Genomic DNA, 19806 nt, shown 5'->3' with positions numbered 1-19806 from the left:
ATCTTTTCTTTGACACAAACCTCCTCTGCCACTTGTTTTTCTCTTGATTTTTAAGACATTAAAAACATTTTCCTGGCCCCTAGAAATCTTATGGGCCCTTGGCACAGTGCCACTATACTGAATGGTGAAGCCAGCCCAGAGGCCAAACATTTTAATCAAACTAATGAGTATCGGGATTTTTTGGCAAAGAAATGGAATCTGGCAGGGGAGATACCGTGATCACGAAATGGAAATAAGTGGTATGCATTTTTTAAAAAGTATGTTTTATGGTAGCCGACAAAAGGAAAGCATTCTTACTGATTTTTATAATTGGGGGTAGAGATGTGTTTCACCAAACCACATCGAAGAGAATGGTTGGAGGCAGAAGGCCAGCACCCTAATGAAGCCACATTTATTTAGCTTTGTGTGGAATGTGCTATTGTGTTCTCTGTGCTTTTTAATTAAACAGAACTTTGTTTGTAGCATGTCCCCGAATGGTTTTACAGACCGTATTCTCGCCATTTTAATGGCTGCACAATAATTGCTCAAATGGCTGTTAACTGTTCTTTTACCACCGCAGGTACCCGAGAAGTATCCAATGGGTAAATGAATAATTAATGTACTAGTCATACTTCACCCTGGAGACCTCCATAAGGGGAGCCAATTTGCTGGATTGAGAACTATTGCAGCTGTCCAATATAATCTCAACTAGATTCGAATGTCAAATAGTATATTCACTTGATGTCATATACTTAGAGGAAAACTGGTAAAATTTGTATTACTCTTGGTCCTGAGAGTACTTGTACCCAACCTTGCAACTTTCCTTATTTGTATCTTTTATTGATAAAAATATACCCTGAAAGGCATAAGGACAGTAACACCAAGCCTACGACATAAGGACCTGTAGTTTTGAGAAACACTTAAGATTGATGAATCCTTCTGTCTTAGATGATCGAAGTAAGTAAAAAGAGATTAAAAATGATGACACCTTATACATTTCATCAGTTTTGCCACCTTCCCCTCTGTGTAGGGAGTTTCTTCCTGCTAAAATATAAATGAACACTGAGATTTTCTAATTTTGTACTATTCTATCTATTTAAGATCATCCTGTGATCAGAAAGCAAGAACACATTACATTATTATTCATACTTCATAAATAGAAAATATGATTACCTGAATGAAAAAGGAACACATCTTCTATGACAGAAAATTAGTATGTACTTAAGCATTAGCACTTTAACAGAAGGCTTGCTTCCCATTTTGAACTTAATGCTAAGGTCATCTTTACTGAGGGCATGGTGGTTTTTGTTTTTTGTTTTTTCTCTTTTAAATCCATTTATTATACTGTTATCAAGTACCAGTGAGATAATCAAATTGAACCTTGAATAACTGATTGCATTGCCCTCCAGTGGGAGCACAACATCTTTTTTTAGTAGTAGGTGTCCTGCTTGGTTTGCTTCCTCTATACTTTTGCAGTCTTGGTAATTCCCGCACACTACCAATGGTGTCTGGTTTGGGCAGTGTACCATGCAACACAGATGCATTTTGATTTAACAGTGGATTAGCATCACAATAAACCCATTGTAAATTGAAAATATTTTAAGTCAGAAATTCATTGAAAATATGGTAGCTCATCTACCAAATATCATTGCCAACACAGAGTGCTCTGGAGTCTTGGCTTAACCTTGGGATCTCATGCCTGACTGGGTGCTGAGGTTGGCTGCTGCTACCCAGCATTGTGAGAGTGTGGAATGTCACTGTACCTGTTCTGATCAGAAAAAGCTCAAAAGTCAAAGCAGTTTCTACTGAACATATTTCTCTGTTGAAAAAATCTTAAGTTGAACTGTCCTAAGATGGGGACTGCATGTGTCATCCAAACCACGCTTCCATCTTCGAGTCTTCAGGCTGTGTCTTTGTTGGCCTGCTGTAGGCTCTGAATAATCAGCCAGCAAGCACCATGAAGCCCTGCCAGGGAGTAAACTAGCGAAATACTTGTTTGCTATTCAGCAAATTGCTGTTTCCCTGCTCACGCATGCCTTCCTCAGCCCTGCGCATCCTTCTCCTGGGAGCACTGTCCAGACCTTTCCATAACTGAAGCCATTCTGTTGGCCAGAGCAGCCACTGTCTTCGTGCTTTCTACCCTGATTTCTGCCTCTTTTTTTTTTTTTTTTTTCCCTTTTCTTTTGGTGCCTCTGGTCCATCCCAGCTTGGTGGAATCCCTGCTGTTCTCCTGCTAGAACTCCATGTACGTGGCATCTTTCCACACTTCCCTCCTCAGACTGAATTAATCACTGTCTGCGAATCCCAGGGTGCTGGGTGCATCTTCCAGCATAGTTACTAGACCATACAGTGGCGACTTGATTCATAGTGAGGTCATCTGATGTGGTGACTTAAGAATGTGCCCCTTTGGCGCCTACGCATATGCTTTCCTCTCCAGTTCACAGCTGTGCAAACGTGGGCAAGTAGCTCAGCCTCTTTTGATGTCACTTCCTTGTCCTTTGCACAGGGGATCATGAAATAGTACTTAAAGGCTTATTGATTGTCAAGGTCAAATGAGAGTAAACGTGGAGACATTCACAGCAGTACTTGGCACACAGTAAGCACAGACGGTTTTGTGGTTGTTCTGTCACCTCTGTCCTTTAAGATTATGAATGTTTGAAGACAAGAAATACAGCTTCTTTCCCTCTGGGTATCCAGGTCTTCTGTAGTAGCAAGCACAGAGAATGACCAGTAATTTTTTTACACTAGAATTAACAGTCAAACTTTACAATGAAAATTAGCTCAGTAATTCTAAAGGCAAATACGATCCTAACAGGTAACTGTGAGCTAATCAAAAGGTGGAATATAGTTAGTAATGAGTAATATTTGAGAAAATAATTAGGATGTATCATGGCACCTTTCTGTTTAAAATCTAGTAGATCATAAGAAAACATAAATTAGTATTTTATCTTGAATCTGATGATTTCTGCTCATTCTGCATGTACTGTTAGCTCATCGTTTCTGAAAGTTGTAATGTATATTAATTACATGGTGGAGGAGGCCTAGTTCTTAAGGGACGACATTAAAGTTGAGGTATAATACTTCCATCCTTCAGTGATATACTTTGTTTTTAGCTTAATGTCAGTGTAGTGAGCTGTACATGACCTTGGCAACTAACATTCATTTCATGTGAGTTCAGACTTTATCAATCTTTATTATTAAAGTTAACGGTAATACTGAATTGAAGGCCTCAAAGCATGATGAAGCTTAGCTTATTGGTAGCAAGTCAGTGACTTCCAGGCATTTTTTTCTCTTCCCAGCACCCAAAGAACCACTTTCCATGTTGCTATAGTAATGGTAATAAAACTACCACCCACTATTCCATAGCCTTTGGTGTTGATTATGACCATAATCGCATTTTGTTTGTTAGGAAAATGGTTTGCTGTGCTTAATTGGTGAGACTCAGAGATAATAAAATTGAGCAGCGTTAACTAGCTCCTAAATGACTGGGCTGGGCCCTGATGCTTGCTTTCTTATTTCACATTTTACATTAGAAATGAAGAACATGCGTTTCCCCAAAAATCTGAAGGAAGAACTTTCCAATCTGTTAGCTAGAATTAGTGTGTTTATATCTCTCATTGCTGTAAGCCATACATTTTAAAATAAATACATGGTTAAATGAAGTTTAAAAACTTCAAATTCCTTGCCTATAGGCCAAGGGACAGAAGGTATAATTAAGATAAGTGTAGCAAATAAGTGTTCTTCTGTGTTTTTTTTTTTTTCCATTAGATTTAAAACCTTTTCATAACTAATGGTTAACACTTCAAGAAAGAATGTAAAAATTTTATATTGTGTTCTTATTATAAAAATCTAAATATAATGGATACAGTGAAATTTGCCTTACCCAGGGCACCCTCTGTCCATCCCAAGGAATCTGTAATTATTTAGTAATATTGAATTGGACTTGAGAAGGCATTTTGAAGCCATGAGTGTGTGAGGTCTGTAGGTTGCTGCCTTGGCCTGTCCGTAATGGAGAGCTTCTGTGCACTGGAGCTTTTTTTGGTGGTTTTATAATTTATAGTTTTATAGTTTACAGGAAGATCTTTGGTTTCTAGAAAGAACAAATATTTCCTTTAACTCCCTTCTAAAGACGTTAGGTATGAAGTTTTAAGAAATAAATTTGATTTGTTTTAATAAGTACTTTCCCAGAGAGCTATTTTGTGTTCTTTTTGGTTTCATAATTGAAATTATTTTATGGATTATATAGTATTAAAGTTTTAATAGATATCCCTTATAGAACATTTTATTTTCAATGTTTAGCCAATTAGATCTATAGGGTCCCCCCCCCCCTCCGCCTTGGTGTGCCACATTGTATACTTAAGACATTTAAGATCTACATAGAAATGAATTTAAATAGACTTTGTTTCTGCATGAGGTTATATTTGTGACAGTAACAGAAACCTTTTAATGCTTGTTCTTAGCCAAATTGTTTCCAGCCAACATTTTCTTGCAATCTTTGACGTAAAAGTAAAATTTAAACTTCTAAAATAACATGCATTCAACAGGTATTTACAGGTATTGGCTATATCTTCAGATTGATGTAGTAAGCATGATAGTTAAATAATTCTACAGTCAAGTATTTGCTTCAGTGGAATTTTGTATTTAAAAATAAACATGCTATGGAGACATTGTTAATTTCATAAACAATGAACTGTTTTTATGAAACACATGTGCCAGGCATGCAGGAGATCCAAAACCTGAGTGAGATCGCCCACAGCCACGAATCCCCATCTAGTCGTCTAGTCTAGTCGGTAGAGCCTGTAGAGGAGGTGAGTTACGCGTTGAGGCTGTGAGGTTGCCTGTGATGCAGAGATGTACAGAGGCCTCTGCCGCCAGAAGAGGGGGCAGCCTGCCTGCTGAACAAGCAGACTACTGTGAATTTGGAATTCATTATCCCAAGAAACCCTGTGTTAAGGACTCAGAGAAAAGTCTCCAGCTGCCCATCCTCTCTCACTGTGACCTGTCCTTCTCACTGCCAACAGCATTATCTTGCTAGCAGTCACATCAGATGAGTTGAAGAGTGTTAGGCTGAAGAGCCGGGCCCCGTTTTGGCAGGGACCACGGCCTGTGCAGGGCGGCAGGAGGAGGGCACTGGAGAAAGCGGAGAACCCCTTGTGGCCGTGGTTAGGCTAGGAGATGCATTTGAGCAGCAGGTTGTAGTCAAGTTATATGATACACTTAGGATTCAGGGCAGCGTTCCTTATTGTACAGCCCAGGTGTTACATAAACTGGGATAATATGATGGGCTTTGGGTCCCGAGAGGAGATTTCCACTGGCCACATAAACATTGGTTTAGAGGGAAGAGGCCTAGTGGCCAGAAAGCAACTTTATAATAAATTACTAAAATAGAGACTTCAAAACTTAAGATAATTTTTAGCCTACTTGGTAGATAGCCTTTTTAAAACTGAATGCTAATCTTACTACTAAGTTTAAGATCTCTAGTAATGAAATCAGAAAAACACTCAATGAGCAATTAGTGTTTTTTCCCCCTGTATGTATGTTTTCCAAACATACATTTCTTGGTCTCAAGAAAATTAATGCTAACGTATGAGTCTGCTAATTGTAAACTTCCACGATGTTTGTATAATGACAATTTTGAGTTGCTTGACTATTCAAATCCATCACAAACCAGCTTAAACTTAGCTCTGTAGGCATAAATTAATCGTGTATTTCTGATATGTTAGCTTTGGCCTTATTTACTATATTTTGTTGTTGAAAAATGGATATGAAAATGATGCCTAGGGGCCGGGGATTTAGCTCAGTGGCATAAGCGCCTGCCTTGCAAGCCTGTGGTCGTGAGTTCGATCCCTGGTACCGGTAAAAATACAAAAAAAGAAAAAAAGAAAATGATGCCTGAGGTCTGTGATCTGTTTAATTGTAATTTGTACTTCTGCGTTACATGGCATCATGGGGAATTTAACTTTAATGTAATTCCTTTGCTTACTTCTTAAACTCTGAAATAAAATTTTCATTTCTCTATACTTTATACTACTTTGATCTATGCCAGTGGTGGCAAACCCTTGGCACAAGTGCCACGACTGGCTGTTTGTTACCATTGAAAGCTCCAGAAGGTTCGTCATCACCAATCTATGCAACCATGAATTGTTTGGGTATTTCAGTTAGCTTCTTGATTGTTTTAAGTATTAAATTTTGAGTGTGTATTTCTTTAAAATGTATTCAGTGTAAAAAAAGAACCATAAGCATCTGATCTTCTTCTGGTTTCTCTGTACTGATGCGATCACCTTTTCTTTGATGTGTATTTGCAGAACACGGTCATAGAAGCATCTATTCAGCTTCCCCCTTCCTTGTTTTCACCAAAGCAAAAAAGAGAAGTCAGACTAACTGAAGACTCCCTTTATAAGCTTCAACTCATCGCATTCCGCAATGGGAAACTTTTTCCAGCCACTGGAAATTCAACAAACCTGGCGGATGACGGGAAGCGGCGCACAGTGGTTACCCCTGTGATTCTAACCAAGTTGGGTTCGTATGCAGCATATGTTCTCCTTACCCGCCGGACAGGGGTAGTTTATGGTTCACGGTGCTTGAAAACGCTTATTTTTGTTCTTTCTCATTTTAATGAGTCACCAGTGAAAAAAGATCTAGCAGAGTACCCATTAGTATGTAAGCTGACATTTAATTCTTTAAGAAATTTGTTTCAGAAACACTGATTTCTCATTTTCTCCAGATGGCGTGAATGTAGATACCCACCACATCCCTATTAATGTGACACTGCGTCGCATCGCGCATGGAGCAGATGCAGTTGCAGCCCAGTGGGATTTTGATTTGCTGAATGGACAAGGAGGCTGGAAGTCCGATGGGTGCCGTATACTCTACTCAGATGAAAATATCACTACAATTCAGTGCTACTCCCTAAGTAACTATGCAGTTTTAATGGTATGACAGTTGTCAGCTTTATGTATAAATACTAAATATTCTAATTTTTCCTTTTGCATAATTAAAATTAAGTGAAGATTTCTTTTTTTTAAAACTTTTAACAGAAATTGCTCCTTGTAATTATGGTGGGTTGATGTTTGCTATAATTCTGATTTTAAAAGGAAATAGAGTTATTACCAAGTGAAATGTATGGGAGTATATTTTGTGTAGGAATTTGCAGTAAATTTTATAAGGCAGTTCAGCTGGACTTTGGTCTTCTTAAAATGTGGAGACATCATGGATTTGTATAGTTGAGTTTTGTCAACTTGTAGCCATTCTTCTGCTCCAAGTGCCCAGTCCCTGGGGAAAGATAGTTTTCTTGCTTTGATGTTCCCTTTCTGTGCTGTGCACTATCACATTAAATCCTTTTGAATTCAGAATTAATGGTGATGTTTTCTGACTGCAAGTGACTGTGCTGACATACATGGTGTCTTTTCAGTTTTAAAGCTGTCAATCTTAAGGATGTTTTCTGTTCACCTTTGTTAACTTCTATTAATCTTTCTGGTAAAGAAACTTGTTATGAATACAGAGGAATGATCTTTTTAATAATGATACATTTAAATGCATCTGATTCCTGAGACAGTTATGAAGTTAGCCATAATAGGTGTTATTTGATATTATAATTACATGTTATTAATATCACGAAGTATATTTAGACTACAGTGGAAGGAATTAGGAGTCGGAAGACATTTCTCAGGAATGGTTTGAGGTTAGCCCAAGAACAACGATTTCCACATTTTTATTTATTTCCAGCTGTGAATCTGGTATCTAGAAAGTATTTTCTTGGAGTATTTAATAGTCTTGAACCAGTATACAATATTTTACATTTTGTGGATTTTTCTTTTCTTGAAAAAAAAACAAAAAACAAAAACAGAAGTTACCTTGAGATTATCTTGCCACTAGAAATGGTTTTGAAGTGAGTGGATTGTAATACATTTTTCTCAACTCTTCTTTTAGTTTTCATTGCTTTCAGCTTTCTGTATCTTACTTGGTACTCTGGCCAAGCAGGGAGCACAGTGTGTTGGTTCTTTAGTAAGGATGAAAGGTTATCTTTTCATGCATGTCCTTCTGAGCGCGTTGTACACCTGCACAGGTTGTCCTGAGCACAGGTGCTCTCCTGTCTGCTTGGTGGTGGGTAGATTTTACACTAGTTAGACTCTGTTGTGGGTGCGTAAGGTATTTATCTTTTCAGGCTTAAAGTTAGTGTTGACCATTGATCAGTCTCTTCACAAATGGAAAGTGTCTGCTTTCTGTGAGTTTGATGTTCACATTTTGTAAGTTCACACTTCTTGTTTTGTAGTGGCCTTTTAAATTAAGACACAAAGCATTAATTAAAGTATTGAGATTTTGTCTTTCACTTTAAAAATTTTCTTTCAGATTTTTAAGTCTGAAACTGATGTACTAAAGGAGAAATAGGAATGCCATTTTGAAATGTATACAATGGTTAAGCAGGAAGTGTTGAACAAAATAAACGAAACATAAAATACAAAAAAAGGCATTTTATGACCTATGCTATGATACTGTACCATAGGGAACTATTTATTTAATCTAATACCGATTTTAAGCATCTATTTTCGAACTTCTTACCTGTTCTTAACTATTTAAATTAGTATAATCCTTTTCAAGAAGGAAAAAGCTGTTCTTTTATCTTTTAGACATTTAATCTTTTAAAAAATGTAATACACAATTCTTGAAAATACAGTACTAAGATTTTTTTTTTATTTTCAGAGAATATTCACTTTTCTTAAATGTAACTCTGCCACCTAGAGGCAGCAACTGAAATGTGTCTGAAATTGGCACAGTTACAATAAAGTTAGTATATGGGACTTTTAACCATAAAGACAGTTAATGAAATTGTGCATACTCTAAAGTAATTAAAATTAATGCCTAGAAAGGAATGTCTTTTAAAGTTGCAAAAACACTGTTTTTCTTCTAAACTTTTTTAAATAATAGCTACAATTCTGTTGGTTTTGGATACTGTATTAATGTGTCATTTTATATAGAAATGTAAATTCCTATTTGGGGTGGTGGTTAATATAACTTTCCCTGATCTGGTCTTTTGTGACCAGAATTTTGTGTTAAAAATGAGAGAGAAAGGTTATATTTGCTTCTAATTCGAGATTGGATACAAAGTTGCTTCAGTGTACTTCCTACTATAACCAGTTATGTCCTAACTCCCCAGTCAGAGTTAAGAAAAAAGTTAGGTGAAAATTGGGTTTGTTTGAATAGTGTGATCAGAAATAGCCATTTGGGGCAGGAAGAGTCACAGGAGCTTGGGGTGTGTATGTGTGTGTGTGTGTCTGTGCAGAGGCTAAATGTAGGGTAATAATCTAATTAAAGCTAACCTATGTAAAACTCAGTATTTTAACTGGTTCTAGTGTTGAAGATAAAGTAATCTCTATACTTTGGGTTCCTCTTTATTTTTATATTCACCTAGAAATAAAAACTAAGGAAGATATTTCTCCTCCTCTGTCTAGTGATGCTTTTAAACTTGTTTATGCAAAACTTCCCGAATGAAAGTAAACTTCAGTTTCATTTACTCTATAATTGACCATGAAAGCTACTAATGTTTTTGTTTAAATGGCCTTAGAAAGCACATTCACGCAGAGCAGATGTTTTTGCCCATTAAAGTACAGTGGAAACTTGAATCCCCTGGTCTGGTCTCCCATCAGGGTTGTAAGGTAACTGTGATTAGTAGCATCATGCATATTGTTAAGGAGATTTCATTTTTATTGAAACAGTGAATATAAAAACCCGTTTTCTCCAATTTTTATACAGGGATTGTATGCTGCATATAATGTTTCATTCTGAACCATGGTTGTTTTCCATGGAAGAATGTATCTTAACTTTGAGGATGTTATATCTTGAAGAAGTTGATGGTAGAAGTGGTGGCCAATCTTTATTAAGCACTTGCATGTCAGGCATTCCTCTGATGTCTTTATGTGCATTAACGTATTTGGTTGTCACAACAACCTCAAGAGGAATAGTGCCATTATTCACCCCAAGTGACAGATGTGGAAACTGAGATGAGAGATTAAACTCCATGACAGCTGTCACTCAGCTTTCTGTTACTGTGACAAAATACTCAAGAATAACAAGAGAGGCTGGGCCTGAGTGCATGGTCGCTGCCCCCCTGCATTCCGGCTTCAGGAGAGGCAGACGGAAGTGGAGGAGGAAAGTTGCTCACCTTATGGCAGCCAGGAAGCAGAGAGAGGGGGAGAGAGGGGAGCGAGAACATGTGTTTGAGGGCTTCTTCCTTTCTGTTTCGGTCCACCTGGGCCTGCAGACTGCTGGACAGTGCCACCTACATTCAGAGAGATCTCCTCCTTCAGTTGTTGTTCCACACGACAGCTGTCTCCGGAAGTATCCTCACCAATGTACCCAGAAGTATACTTCCTAATTTCCTAGGTATCAGAAGTCTGGTTCTAGAATCTGTGTTCTTAATCACTTCACTAAATCTGCTTCCTCCAAATGCATATCAATGTAAGAGAGTTTCTTCGTTTTCCTTTCTTACCTATGAATATCACTTCGTGTCCTTACCAGAATTTGCTTAGATGTTTCTCTGTTGTGTTTGTTTCTAGTAGTTTATTTGTGTGATACCATGTTGCATATTTAACAGGATATCTACAGAGTAAATCTCTGCAAAATGGAACTGATAATTGGAAGGAGCATCTTTTCCTTTTTCATTAAACCAAGATGCTCAGTAAAGGACACACATCTTACATGCGTGGATTAAAGGCACATTTACATGTGACACACACATTCAGGCACATCAATTCGGAGTTTACGCTAGAGCAGCCGTGAGCTCCCATTTTTTCTTTCTAGTCGGTTGCCATTACTGTCTTACAAGATATCCTCCACGTACCCTGCGATGTCTGCCCCATAAGAAAACTTCACATGTTCTTAAACTTTACAGAGTTGGATTGTACAGTCTGTACAGTGTCTGCTTTTTTTCTTATTCATTGGTGAGACTTATCTTTGTTTTTACACATAGCAACAACTTATTTTTTTTTCTCTTCATATTAGTGCATTGAACAAATACACCACAATCCGTCCCTCTTGTTTGTTTATACGCTTGTACTCTGAATATTCACATACAAGTCTTTGGTGGAAATGCATGCTCAGAAGTAAAATGCTTGCCCTGTAGGCCAGAAGCACACTGTTACAGTTAGTGCCACATGGTAAACCAGGTGGCCTTACTGGCTTACAGTCTGACAGGACTGATAATTCCAGTTGTTCCATGTCCTTGCTGACCCTTAATCAACCCTGGTTCATGATTTTGTGACCGTATTGTGATACATCGTTGTCGTTTTAGCTTGCACTTCTGTGGTTCCTAAAAATGATAAGATCTCTGTATTTTCTTATTGATAGTTTAGTGTTCCCTTTTGCAAAGCCCTTACAAACTCTTGGATTTTTTTAAAATGGGTTTGTTTTATAGGATGTCTTGATAGGAGTTGTGGATATCACGTCTTTGCTAGATTTGTGCATTGCAGAGAGCTTTTCTCAGTCTATGCCTTTGTCCTTTTTCTATTAATCTTTTTATGAACAGTTTCATAATTTTTCTGAAGTCTGGTTTCTGTTTGCGTTTTGTTTTTTGTAGTTAGTGCTGTTTATATCCTCTAAGAAACCATAGTTTTTCCTAAGTGCATGAGGGTCTTGTTTCTTTCTAGTCACAATTTGACTGACACTGAATTTATCTGTAGTTTGAGGTAAGGGAGTCAAAATCCTTATGTATTCTTCTTTATTCCCTAAAGGAGATAATAAAATAACACAGAAGTCAGTCATAGTTGCTATTGTTTTGTGTGTTTTTTTTTTTTTTTTAATTTCGGATTTCAGATCTATCTTAAAATCTTACTGCTAAACTCTTGAAATTCTTGGCTGTTCTGCCACACAGAGTAGTGGCTGGAGATGGCCTCTTTGGGTTGTTCTTGTTGTTCGGATCCTAGTGAATTTAGATAATTGCTCATTTTAATTATCCTTATTATTGGTATGATAGTCATGAATTATTTAATACTTTCAGTATTCTATATTTAGCAGTCCTCAAGCTTGAATTGCCTCTTATAAGTACCTCTTGCTCAAGTGAATAGTTTTGGAATCTCTTTCTCTTCTATTTGGAGCCCTCTTCATGTCATCTCCGTGAATTTCCCCACACTGCGGGTGTTCTGCTTTTCTCTGCATCTGTATAGTTGACCTCTGTGCACAGTGTTATTTTTCACTTCCTGTTAGTTTTCTCCGTCAGCCTGGTACCTTGTAAAAGTGTGATGCCAAGGTCTCCATGAACTGTAGGCCATGGTGTTAGGAGCCCTGGGTGGGGACTCTCGTTTTACTAATCCTAACCCTTGTGTTTCAAACGTACACAGTGGTTTTTCTTCTTGACCTATCTCCTCATGTCACTTTTATACAGTGCATTTAGTAATTTGGTATATTAGCACAGACTCTGTAATTATTCACTAACATTATTATAAATAATGGCCTTCTGTGCTTCTGTCACAGACTCAGATTTTGCTTCATCTCTCATTGTAAATCTTCTAACTTGTTTGCTGTCCTAATCTTTGCAACTGTCTGAGATAGTCTTTTTTTTTTTTTTTTTAATTAAGACGAGTCTCCACTGAGTCGCTGTATTGCCGAGGCTGCTCTCCAACCTGCGATTCTTCTGCCTCAGCTTCACAGAGTGCTGGGGTTATAGGCATGTGCCATCACACCCACCTTCTTACATTGTCTTACACTGCTTAATCTTGCCAGCTGCACTGTGGTTTATTTTTCAGTTTTTAATCCTTTCTTTTAAATCTGGAAACCAAGAATGGTTTTTGTGTTTTTTAACCATTACATTTTGAGTGGTTAATAAGTACCTGGGTAATAGCTCAAAATACAACCTAAAGGATTTTCTATCTGGCTCTCCATACATTTCTCTGAATCTTTTTCTGCAGGGATCTCTCCACATTGGGCAGTGCACAGTAGACCTGGGACATCAGTGCCCTCTGTAACCTGGACAGAGAGGCTTGCCTGTAACTTTCTCCAGTTATTCAGTGGAATTATAAGCATATTGCCTCCTGCTTTAATTCTCATTCTCACTTTCTTTCTCATTCTGTGTCACATGCGCTTGGTTTTTGGAAAAAATACTGATTTCTTTTCAACTCAAATGTTAGACACAGTGTGTTTTGAGAACTAAATCGGAGTGCTGTCTGATGTTCTATTAACTAACATCGTGCTCCCAGTGTTTTGTTACCATCTGCTAAGAACTGTAGAAAGCATCTTTCGTCACCCTCCTTCTGTGCCTTCCTCAAACCCTGTGAGATGATTGGTGGGTCTTCATTTAGTGGAGAAGTAATGGCCCCGAGTCGTACAGCTATCCAGTGCAATGTGCGGTGGAATGTTCCCTCCAGGAGTCTAAAGCAGGCAGTGCATGAAAGGTGTCTGGAGGCTAAAGCCTAGATATTGGAAATTTACCCTCAAGTATTAATTCTGCAACAGCATAGAACTTTTCATAGAATTTGAGGGAAAATACATCTATTTTAAATAACGTCTCATTGCTTTTATTGCCCCAACATTTTAAATCTTTTGCTACTAATATTCTAGAATGTTAACAGAATGTGAATGTCTTGAGGCCATGCGGCATAGACTGATATGGCGGGCACCTGGCTTTCTCTTGTGCTTTCCCCTTTGTACACTTGCAGTTCCCCAAGAGCTGGGATGGGGTTCTGTCTGTCCTACTGTATCTGGTGTGTGGCGTAGCAGCATGAGCACCGAGTGAAAGTTTGTCAACTAAACAGGTGAACTACACTTTGGAGACTTATTATGATATAGTAGAGCACTAAAGTTGGAAACTGATTTCGATCAGATTTTTGCCCTTAACTATATATCGTTTATTCAGGTGGGGATTTAGTAAGGTGTTCTGATAGGATCTTTTCTTGATCTGTAATTTTATACTGTCAACTTGGATTCTTCCCTGAGAAGATGTGCTCATCCCCTCCCTACTCTGTTGAGGTCCTTTTCTCTTTCCTTGCCTGTTGGTCAGCTATTCCCCTCCCTTTTCATTTAGCTTGTATTGTTTCATGTACGTCAAGAGCTTTCTCATTAGAGATGCATTGACATGAACTGCTTCGTACATCTGGCCATCATTTTTCAGCATCAGATATCAGTACAGAAAACAAAGGTCCATAAGGGATCTGGAAGATCTACAGTTCTGACCCCTGCAGCCCATTTTTTGGCCTGACCACCATGACGAGGTTGGCAGCTATGTCTTCCCAGTCTACCCTGGTGATATCTGAGATAGACATCCTGAAGATGTCTATTGTTTTCATTTTAGTGGAATAATTTCTGCATTGTGGGTGGCTGGGGATTTAGCTCAGCGGCATAAGCACCTGCCTTGCAAGCAGGCGGTCGTGAGTTCCATCCCCAGTACCAATAAAAAGGAAAAAAAAAGACCAAAAAAAAAAAAAATTTCTGCATTGTGCTTGAGAACACAGACTCATCAGCCAGGCTTCTCTGGACCTCATTGTAGCATTTCACTTCTCTGTCTCCATTTTCTAACTATGAAATGGGAACGATCATACCGTACCTCCCAGGGCTACTCTGTAAATTGCAGGAGATAGTGTTTGCAGTATGATCAGTGCTGTGTAAATGACTCAGTGTTATTTTTGTTGTTGTTACTGTGTAGGGTTCTCTGTCTTTTGCTTCCACACTGTGTTGTTTGTATCTTCATCAGACATTGTTGCCTTCTCTGTGGCTTTGAGTTCTGCAAGGGCAGGAACCATGACTTTCCGTCTATGTCTAGTACCTTACACAGTGTCTGATGCTTTGGTGTTTGTAGGACGTGGAGCTGGCTTGCCTTCCACTAATTGGGAAGGTTGTTGACTTGGAGAACCGCTGTCTGTCCTACCGTCTCAACTGGTGACTAAACAGCCTGATACTTGGACTCTAGCAGCATTAAGGGGCCTGGCTTTGATTGCCCTTGTGTGTCACCCACATGTGGCCTGCCATTTCGTCTGTTACCCTCCTGGCAGTGTTCAGACCTGGTAAACAAGGTGGTCCTCAGCCGAATAAGAGAAGCTAGAAAGGCAAAGTTACATGCGAAGGTGATAGCAAGAACTTCCGTTCTCAAATAAAACAGAGATGGCAGTGTCAGAGTTTTTGTTTAACCGTGTGTTTCCGTCACTCAAGGAAGTCCTTGCGGTTAAATAAAAGTGCTGCTAGCGTGACTCTTTTGTTTTCCCCCTCAGGATTTGACAGGGTCTGAACTGTATACCCAGGTCGCCAGTCTTCTGCATCCTGTGGTTTATACCACTGCTGTCATTCTCCTCTTGTGTCTCTTGGCCATCACTGTGACTTACATCTACCACCACAGGTAAGAGATGAGGTTGCAACACATGCAGGCCGGTGGGTTTGGGTTTGGAGGGCTTCATTTTACCTTTAATTATGAGAAAACTAAGTTTAATACCATGTTAGGCTTCCAGAATAAGAGTGTATACTGTGGAGTCCATAAAAGCCTTCCCCATTTCATGCCATTAGAAATGTGAATCATCAGTATGTAAGTGGTGAATTCATCTCTCATGGCATCCAGTCATTCTGCCAGGCTTGTGTCTAGAGGAGGGTATGGAGGTAAAGGCTGGGATGGTGGGGTTCATAGGAGCAGGAAGGTGGGAAGGAGGGTTTTGTTACCTCTCATTGGGCCTATAGAGGTGTGTCTAGGAGGCAGCCTGTGTCAGGACTCATTTCTGACTTTTTGCCAGTTGCTGTATCCTTTATTTTATAAATACCATTTTTAAGAAGGTTGTGGCAATGAAGAGTGGGATATGATTTTTGTTCATTGGAGGCAAAGCTACAGAAACTTATTTTATGGCAGGAAATAATGAACTAAAAGGATTTGTTAAGCAGGAATTCATTTTACAAGAGGTTTTGCCAGAACGTGTTTTCTTATTTAAGCTGGACATATATGGCATTTCTTGACATTTAGTTAAGAAACAAAAGGAGATTTTGATTTAAAAAAAAAGAGAGAGAGAAAAAGAAAGAAAGACTTCAGCATTTCATTACAAAAGGCCAGGGAGGAATACATTGGGCGTTTAAACCCTGTTATTCTAGCAAGTCAGGAAAAAGACCCATTGACACACTGCAGAAATTGCTAGGTAGTCCATCAGGGAATCCAGTTGTCTTAAGACAGCATCAGTAACAAAAGTGCACATTTCTTATTATGAAGACTGCTTTAAAATTAGTTTTTAAAACCTTTCAGTATGTGTTCCTAGTACATAATGATTGCATCCCTTGGGGAAGTTGGTGCAAGTACATTACACACCTTAATTATTTTTCAACTCTTTCCCTCCTCTTTCCTCCTTCCATCTCTAGGAAAGGAAACCAAGGAATTTTTTTTTAACTTTACATTAGTTTTTATTTTTCCCTTTGTATTAGTATATGTTTACAATGATACATAATAAATTCATCATGAAGGATTGGTATATGTACACATCACATCTTGAAATTTGTTTAGTTCTTTAGTAGACAGTGATTCCATAAATGATTTGCCTTTAATATAGAAAGTGAAATGTTAAGAAACTGTATTGACTTCTCAAATACTGTGTGTGATAGTGCATGCTTGATTAATAAAATGTTTCAATATAAACCATGTTTCATCTTTTTTGTAATTGGAATTAACTTGTAGATGAACATCACAGTATCTTCTTTCAAATGCACCAGGCTGAATATTACTGTTGTCTTGTTTTACAACAGTTTGATTAGGATCAGTCTCAAGAGCTGGCACATGCTTGTGAACTTGTGCTTCCACATTTTTCTGACCTGCGTGGTCTTCGTGGGAGGAATAACCCAGACCAGAAATGCCAGTGTCTGCCAGGCAGTAAGTCAAAGTGAAAAATTGAAATGGGTGTGGGAAATGATATTACAGCATAACTTTGGGTCTCATTAAATATAAAAGCAAAATGTTTTTTTAAAGTCTTCTTTAATTAATGAAAGTTAAGCCTGATACTTGTTCCTTAAACAGTTTTGTGCTTCAAGTTTTAAGTTATCATTTCACAACTGAATATGTAGCTCTGCTGGCTTGTCTCTTTATCCTTGGGAATTGAGCATCACTTGTCATGTCAGTGTCTAACAGTTAATTGAAACATTTCTAAAATCCTGACTTTAACTGAAGAAGTAGTGACATTTTCTGACAGTGAGGTTTTAAAAATTACTTCATTCAGTGAGAAAAGAATAGCTATTATATAAAAATAAACATGAAGCTCAATAAATAAAACTTCAGTCACATTTTCACGTAAACCCTTACGTACACATAGTGATTGAATAGTATCCCTGTAGTATAGACATACAAAAGTTGAAACACTTGAATATCAGAGTAAGAAGTAGGTAACGTTTTATTTTGATATTTGTGTATTGTTTTCCATATGAATAAATATAAGAAGTATAACATAAAAATTAAAGAGTTCTGACTGCCTGGATTTACATCTCAAATCTTCCATTTACTGGTTGTGTCTTTATGAGCAATTTAACGTTTTTCTTTTTAAACTGACAGAAAACACACAATCTACTGTATTTGCAGGTTATTCAGTGTGCAGTACTGTATTAATTTTAAGCACACTGTTAGACACCAGATGCATAGAACTTTTCATCTTGTATGACTGTGTATCAACTTCATACCTTTGAATGGCAGCTTCTCATTTTCTTCTCCTTCAAGGACCTATCAGCTCTCTGCTCCTGTGAGTTTGAGTACAGTGGATACTCACTTAAGTGGGTTATGCAACATTTATCTATTTATGATTGGCTTTTTTCACTTAGCAGTCCTGAAGATTTATGTGTGTTGTGGAATATAGCAAAATTTCCTTTAATGGCTGAATAATACTCCATATTACTTTCCTTATGATAGACATATTGTTTTTATCTCATGGCCATTATGAATAACACTGCCGTGAAAATGGAGTGTAGATATTTCTCCAAGATCCTCATTTTATTATTTAATCATTTTATATCGGAATGTTCGGATTTGTCCTTGAGAATAATTGAATTATTGCTAGATGGTCTGATTATGCAAACCTTAAAGAGTTTGCACAAAAACGTTGAAGGATTGTATGAAAATTTAATATACAAATGTTTGCTGAAATGCAACTATGAGAAAACAACGGATGAGAAGAGGCCATTTATGTAATACCAAAAACTATTAAGTACCTACATATAAGCATTTAAAGTTTTCACGTAAAAAGACTTAGGTAAATATAAATAAATACTAGATTCAAAGATAGAAAGACTTAGTATCAGAAAGCTAGCAGATCTTCCTCAGTTTATCCATTAAAAAGAAGATTTTTCATGGAGAGTTGATTAAATTTCTCTGAAAGTAAAGGGTGAAAGAAAACCAAGATTCTCCTGAGAAGGACAAGGAAGAGCTAGAATAATGTCCCATAGTCCCCAGGATTCAGAGGCTGGGTGATAATTAAGTTGGGTGGCAGGAGCAGTAGCCATGGGTGAACTGCCCAGCACAGTGGTGCAGAGTCCAGACACCGACCGGTGGGACTTGGGCTCCAGTGGAGATGGCACACGCCATCAGCTGCACAGACCCCTGTGACTGCATGGATCTCAGGAGGATCAACTTGGAAAGAGATAAGAAGGATCCGTACCTCAGTTTGTGTTGAAAACGAAACAAAAAGTCAATTCTGGTTGGTTTAAAAACTTACATGTCCAAACCAAAGTCTAAATTTTATATTTTAAAGAAAACATCATAGATCTTGGGGTGAGGATTTCTTCTTTAAATAAAACAATAAAAAGCATTCACTAGAAAAGAGATGAATTTGACAAAGAAAAAGAACTTTTATTCAAGAGGCCTTAAAGAGAAAAGACAGTACAAATTAGAAGACGGTATTATATGTACAACTGACAAAGCGTTAGGATAAAAAATAAATTAATAATAAAGCGGGAGCCACATGTGCCCAGTAGTTAAAAGAATGGACAAGCATTTCATGGAAGCTTAAGCACACAGGGGCAGAATATCTTTGCTGAGGTGTTAAGCGTCACTGGTGGTCATCAAGATGCAAATGTAGGAATTAATTACCATTTTTGGTGACAATTAATTACCATTACTAATTAATTACCACTTACCAATTACCATTTACCATGGTAAAACTAAGCCTGACAACACCAAGTATTGATGTGAAAATGTAGATCCGCAGGCTCTCAGATGAGCTGTTGGTGGAGGTGTTAGTGGGTAGTGGATGTGCTTTGTGTACTCTGGGAGTCTGCATGTTGTCAGGTAAAGCACTCACATACCTTGGAGCCCAGCAGGCCCCCTTCAGAGTCTAAGGAGTAACCTTGCCCATGTGCATGGATGTGAATATTCATGATAGTGGTATATACCATAGCTAAAACCTGGAAGCAAATTCAGATGCCCACCCCAGAGAATAAATGGATAAAGACTAGGATACTGAAGTCAAAACACCAATGAGTCTCAGGGAAAAAATTGCAAGTCTCAAAAATCATGTTTACCCTGATGCCTTTTTTTAAAAAAATAAAAATGACTAAAATAGGCAACATACCTTTAACAAAAATAAGTAAGTGCAATAACCTGTATAAAAAAGACCAAGAACGTAGAATAGACGATGAAGGTTTCCTTGAATGTGGAGGGCATGTGGTTAGATTAGGTTATTTATAAAATAACTTTTGTCTTCCTGGTAGATTCTTGGATGCTTATTATATTAACAACAGCTATAGTTAGGTAAACAAAGGCAGGCCCTGCTTAGTCTGGGCATTACGTGTGTCATGAACCTGAGCCTTGTGATTAATCCAGCATTGCATACCTGAGGGCCAGTTTAAAATGTGTGTTTTTTCTAAGAATTGTTGAGAGGGCTAAAGGATTCTGTGGTCTGA

General features: G+C 37.9%; 1 protein-coding gene across 2 annotated transcripts in view; it reads left to right on the top strand.

Annotated features, from left to right (window-relative positions):
• Window positions 1-19806, top strand: part of Adgra3 (adhesion G protein-coupled receptor A3) — a 114646-nt gene that overhangs the window by 85189 nt on the left and 9651 nt on the right. For both annotated transcript variants that reach the window (XM_063240526.1, XM_063240527.1), the window contains exons 13-16: window positions 6285-6498; window positions 6704-6912; window positions 15171-15295; window positions 16672-16795. In XM_063240526.1, the coding sequence (XP_063096596.1) occupies window positions 6285-6498; window positions 6704-6912; window positions 15171-15295; window positions 16672-16795 (672 nt within the window). The remainder of the gene's footprint in view (window positions 1-6284; window positions 6499-6703; window positions 6913-15170; window positions 15296-16671; window positions 16796-19806) is intronic.

Source organism: Cavia porcellus, unplaced genomic scaffold (genome assembly GCF_034190915.1).
Source record: "Cavia porcellus strain 051 isolate PalLab524CR breed Dunkin Hartley unplaced genomic scaffold, mCavPor4.1 scaffold_30, whole genome shotgun sequence".
In the NCBI taxonomy this organism is placed as follows: domain Eukaryota; kingdom Metazoa; phylum Chordata; class Mammalia; order Rodentia; family Caviidae; genus Cavia; species Cavia porcellus.
Note: the sequence above shows the minus strand (reverse complement) of the source record. Positions and strands in the feature narration are given on the sequence as shown.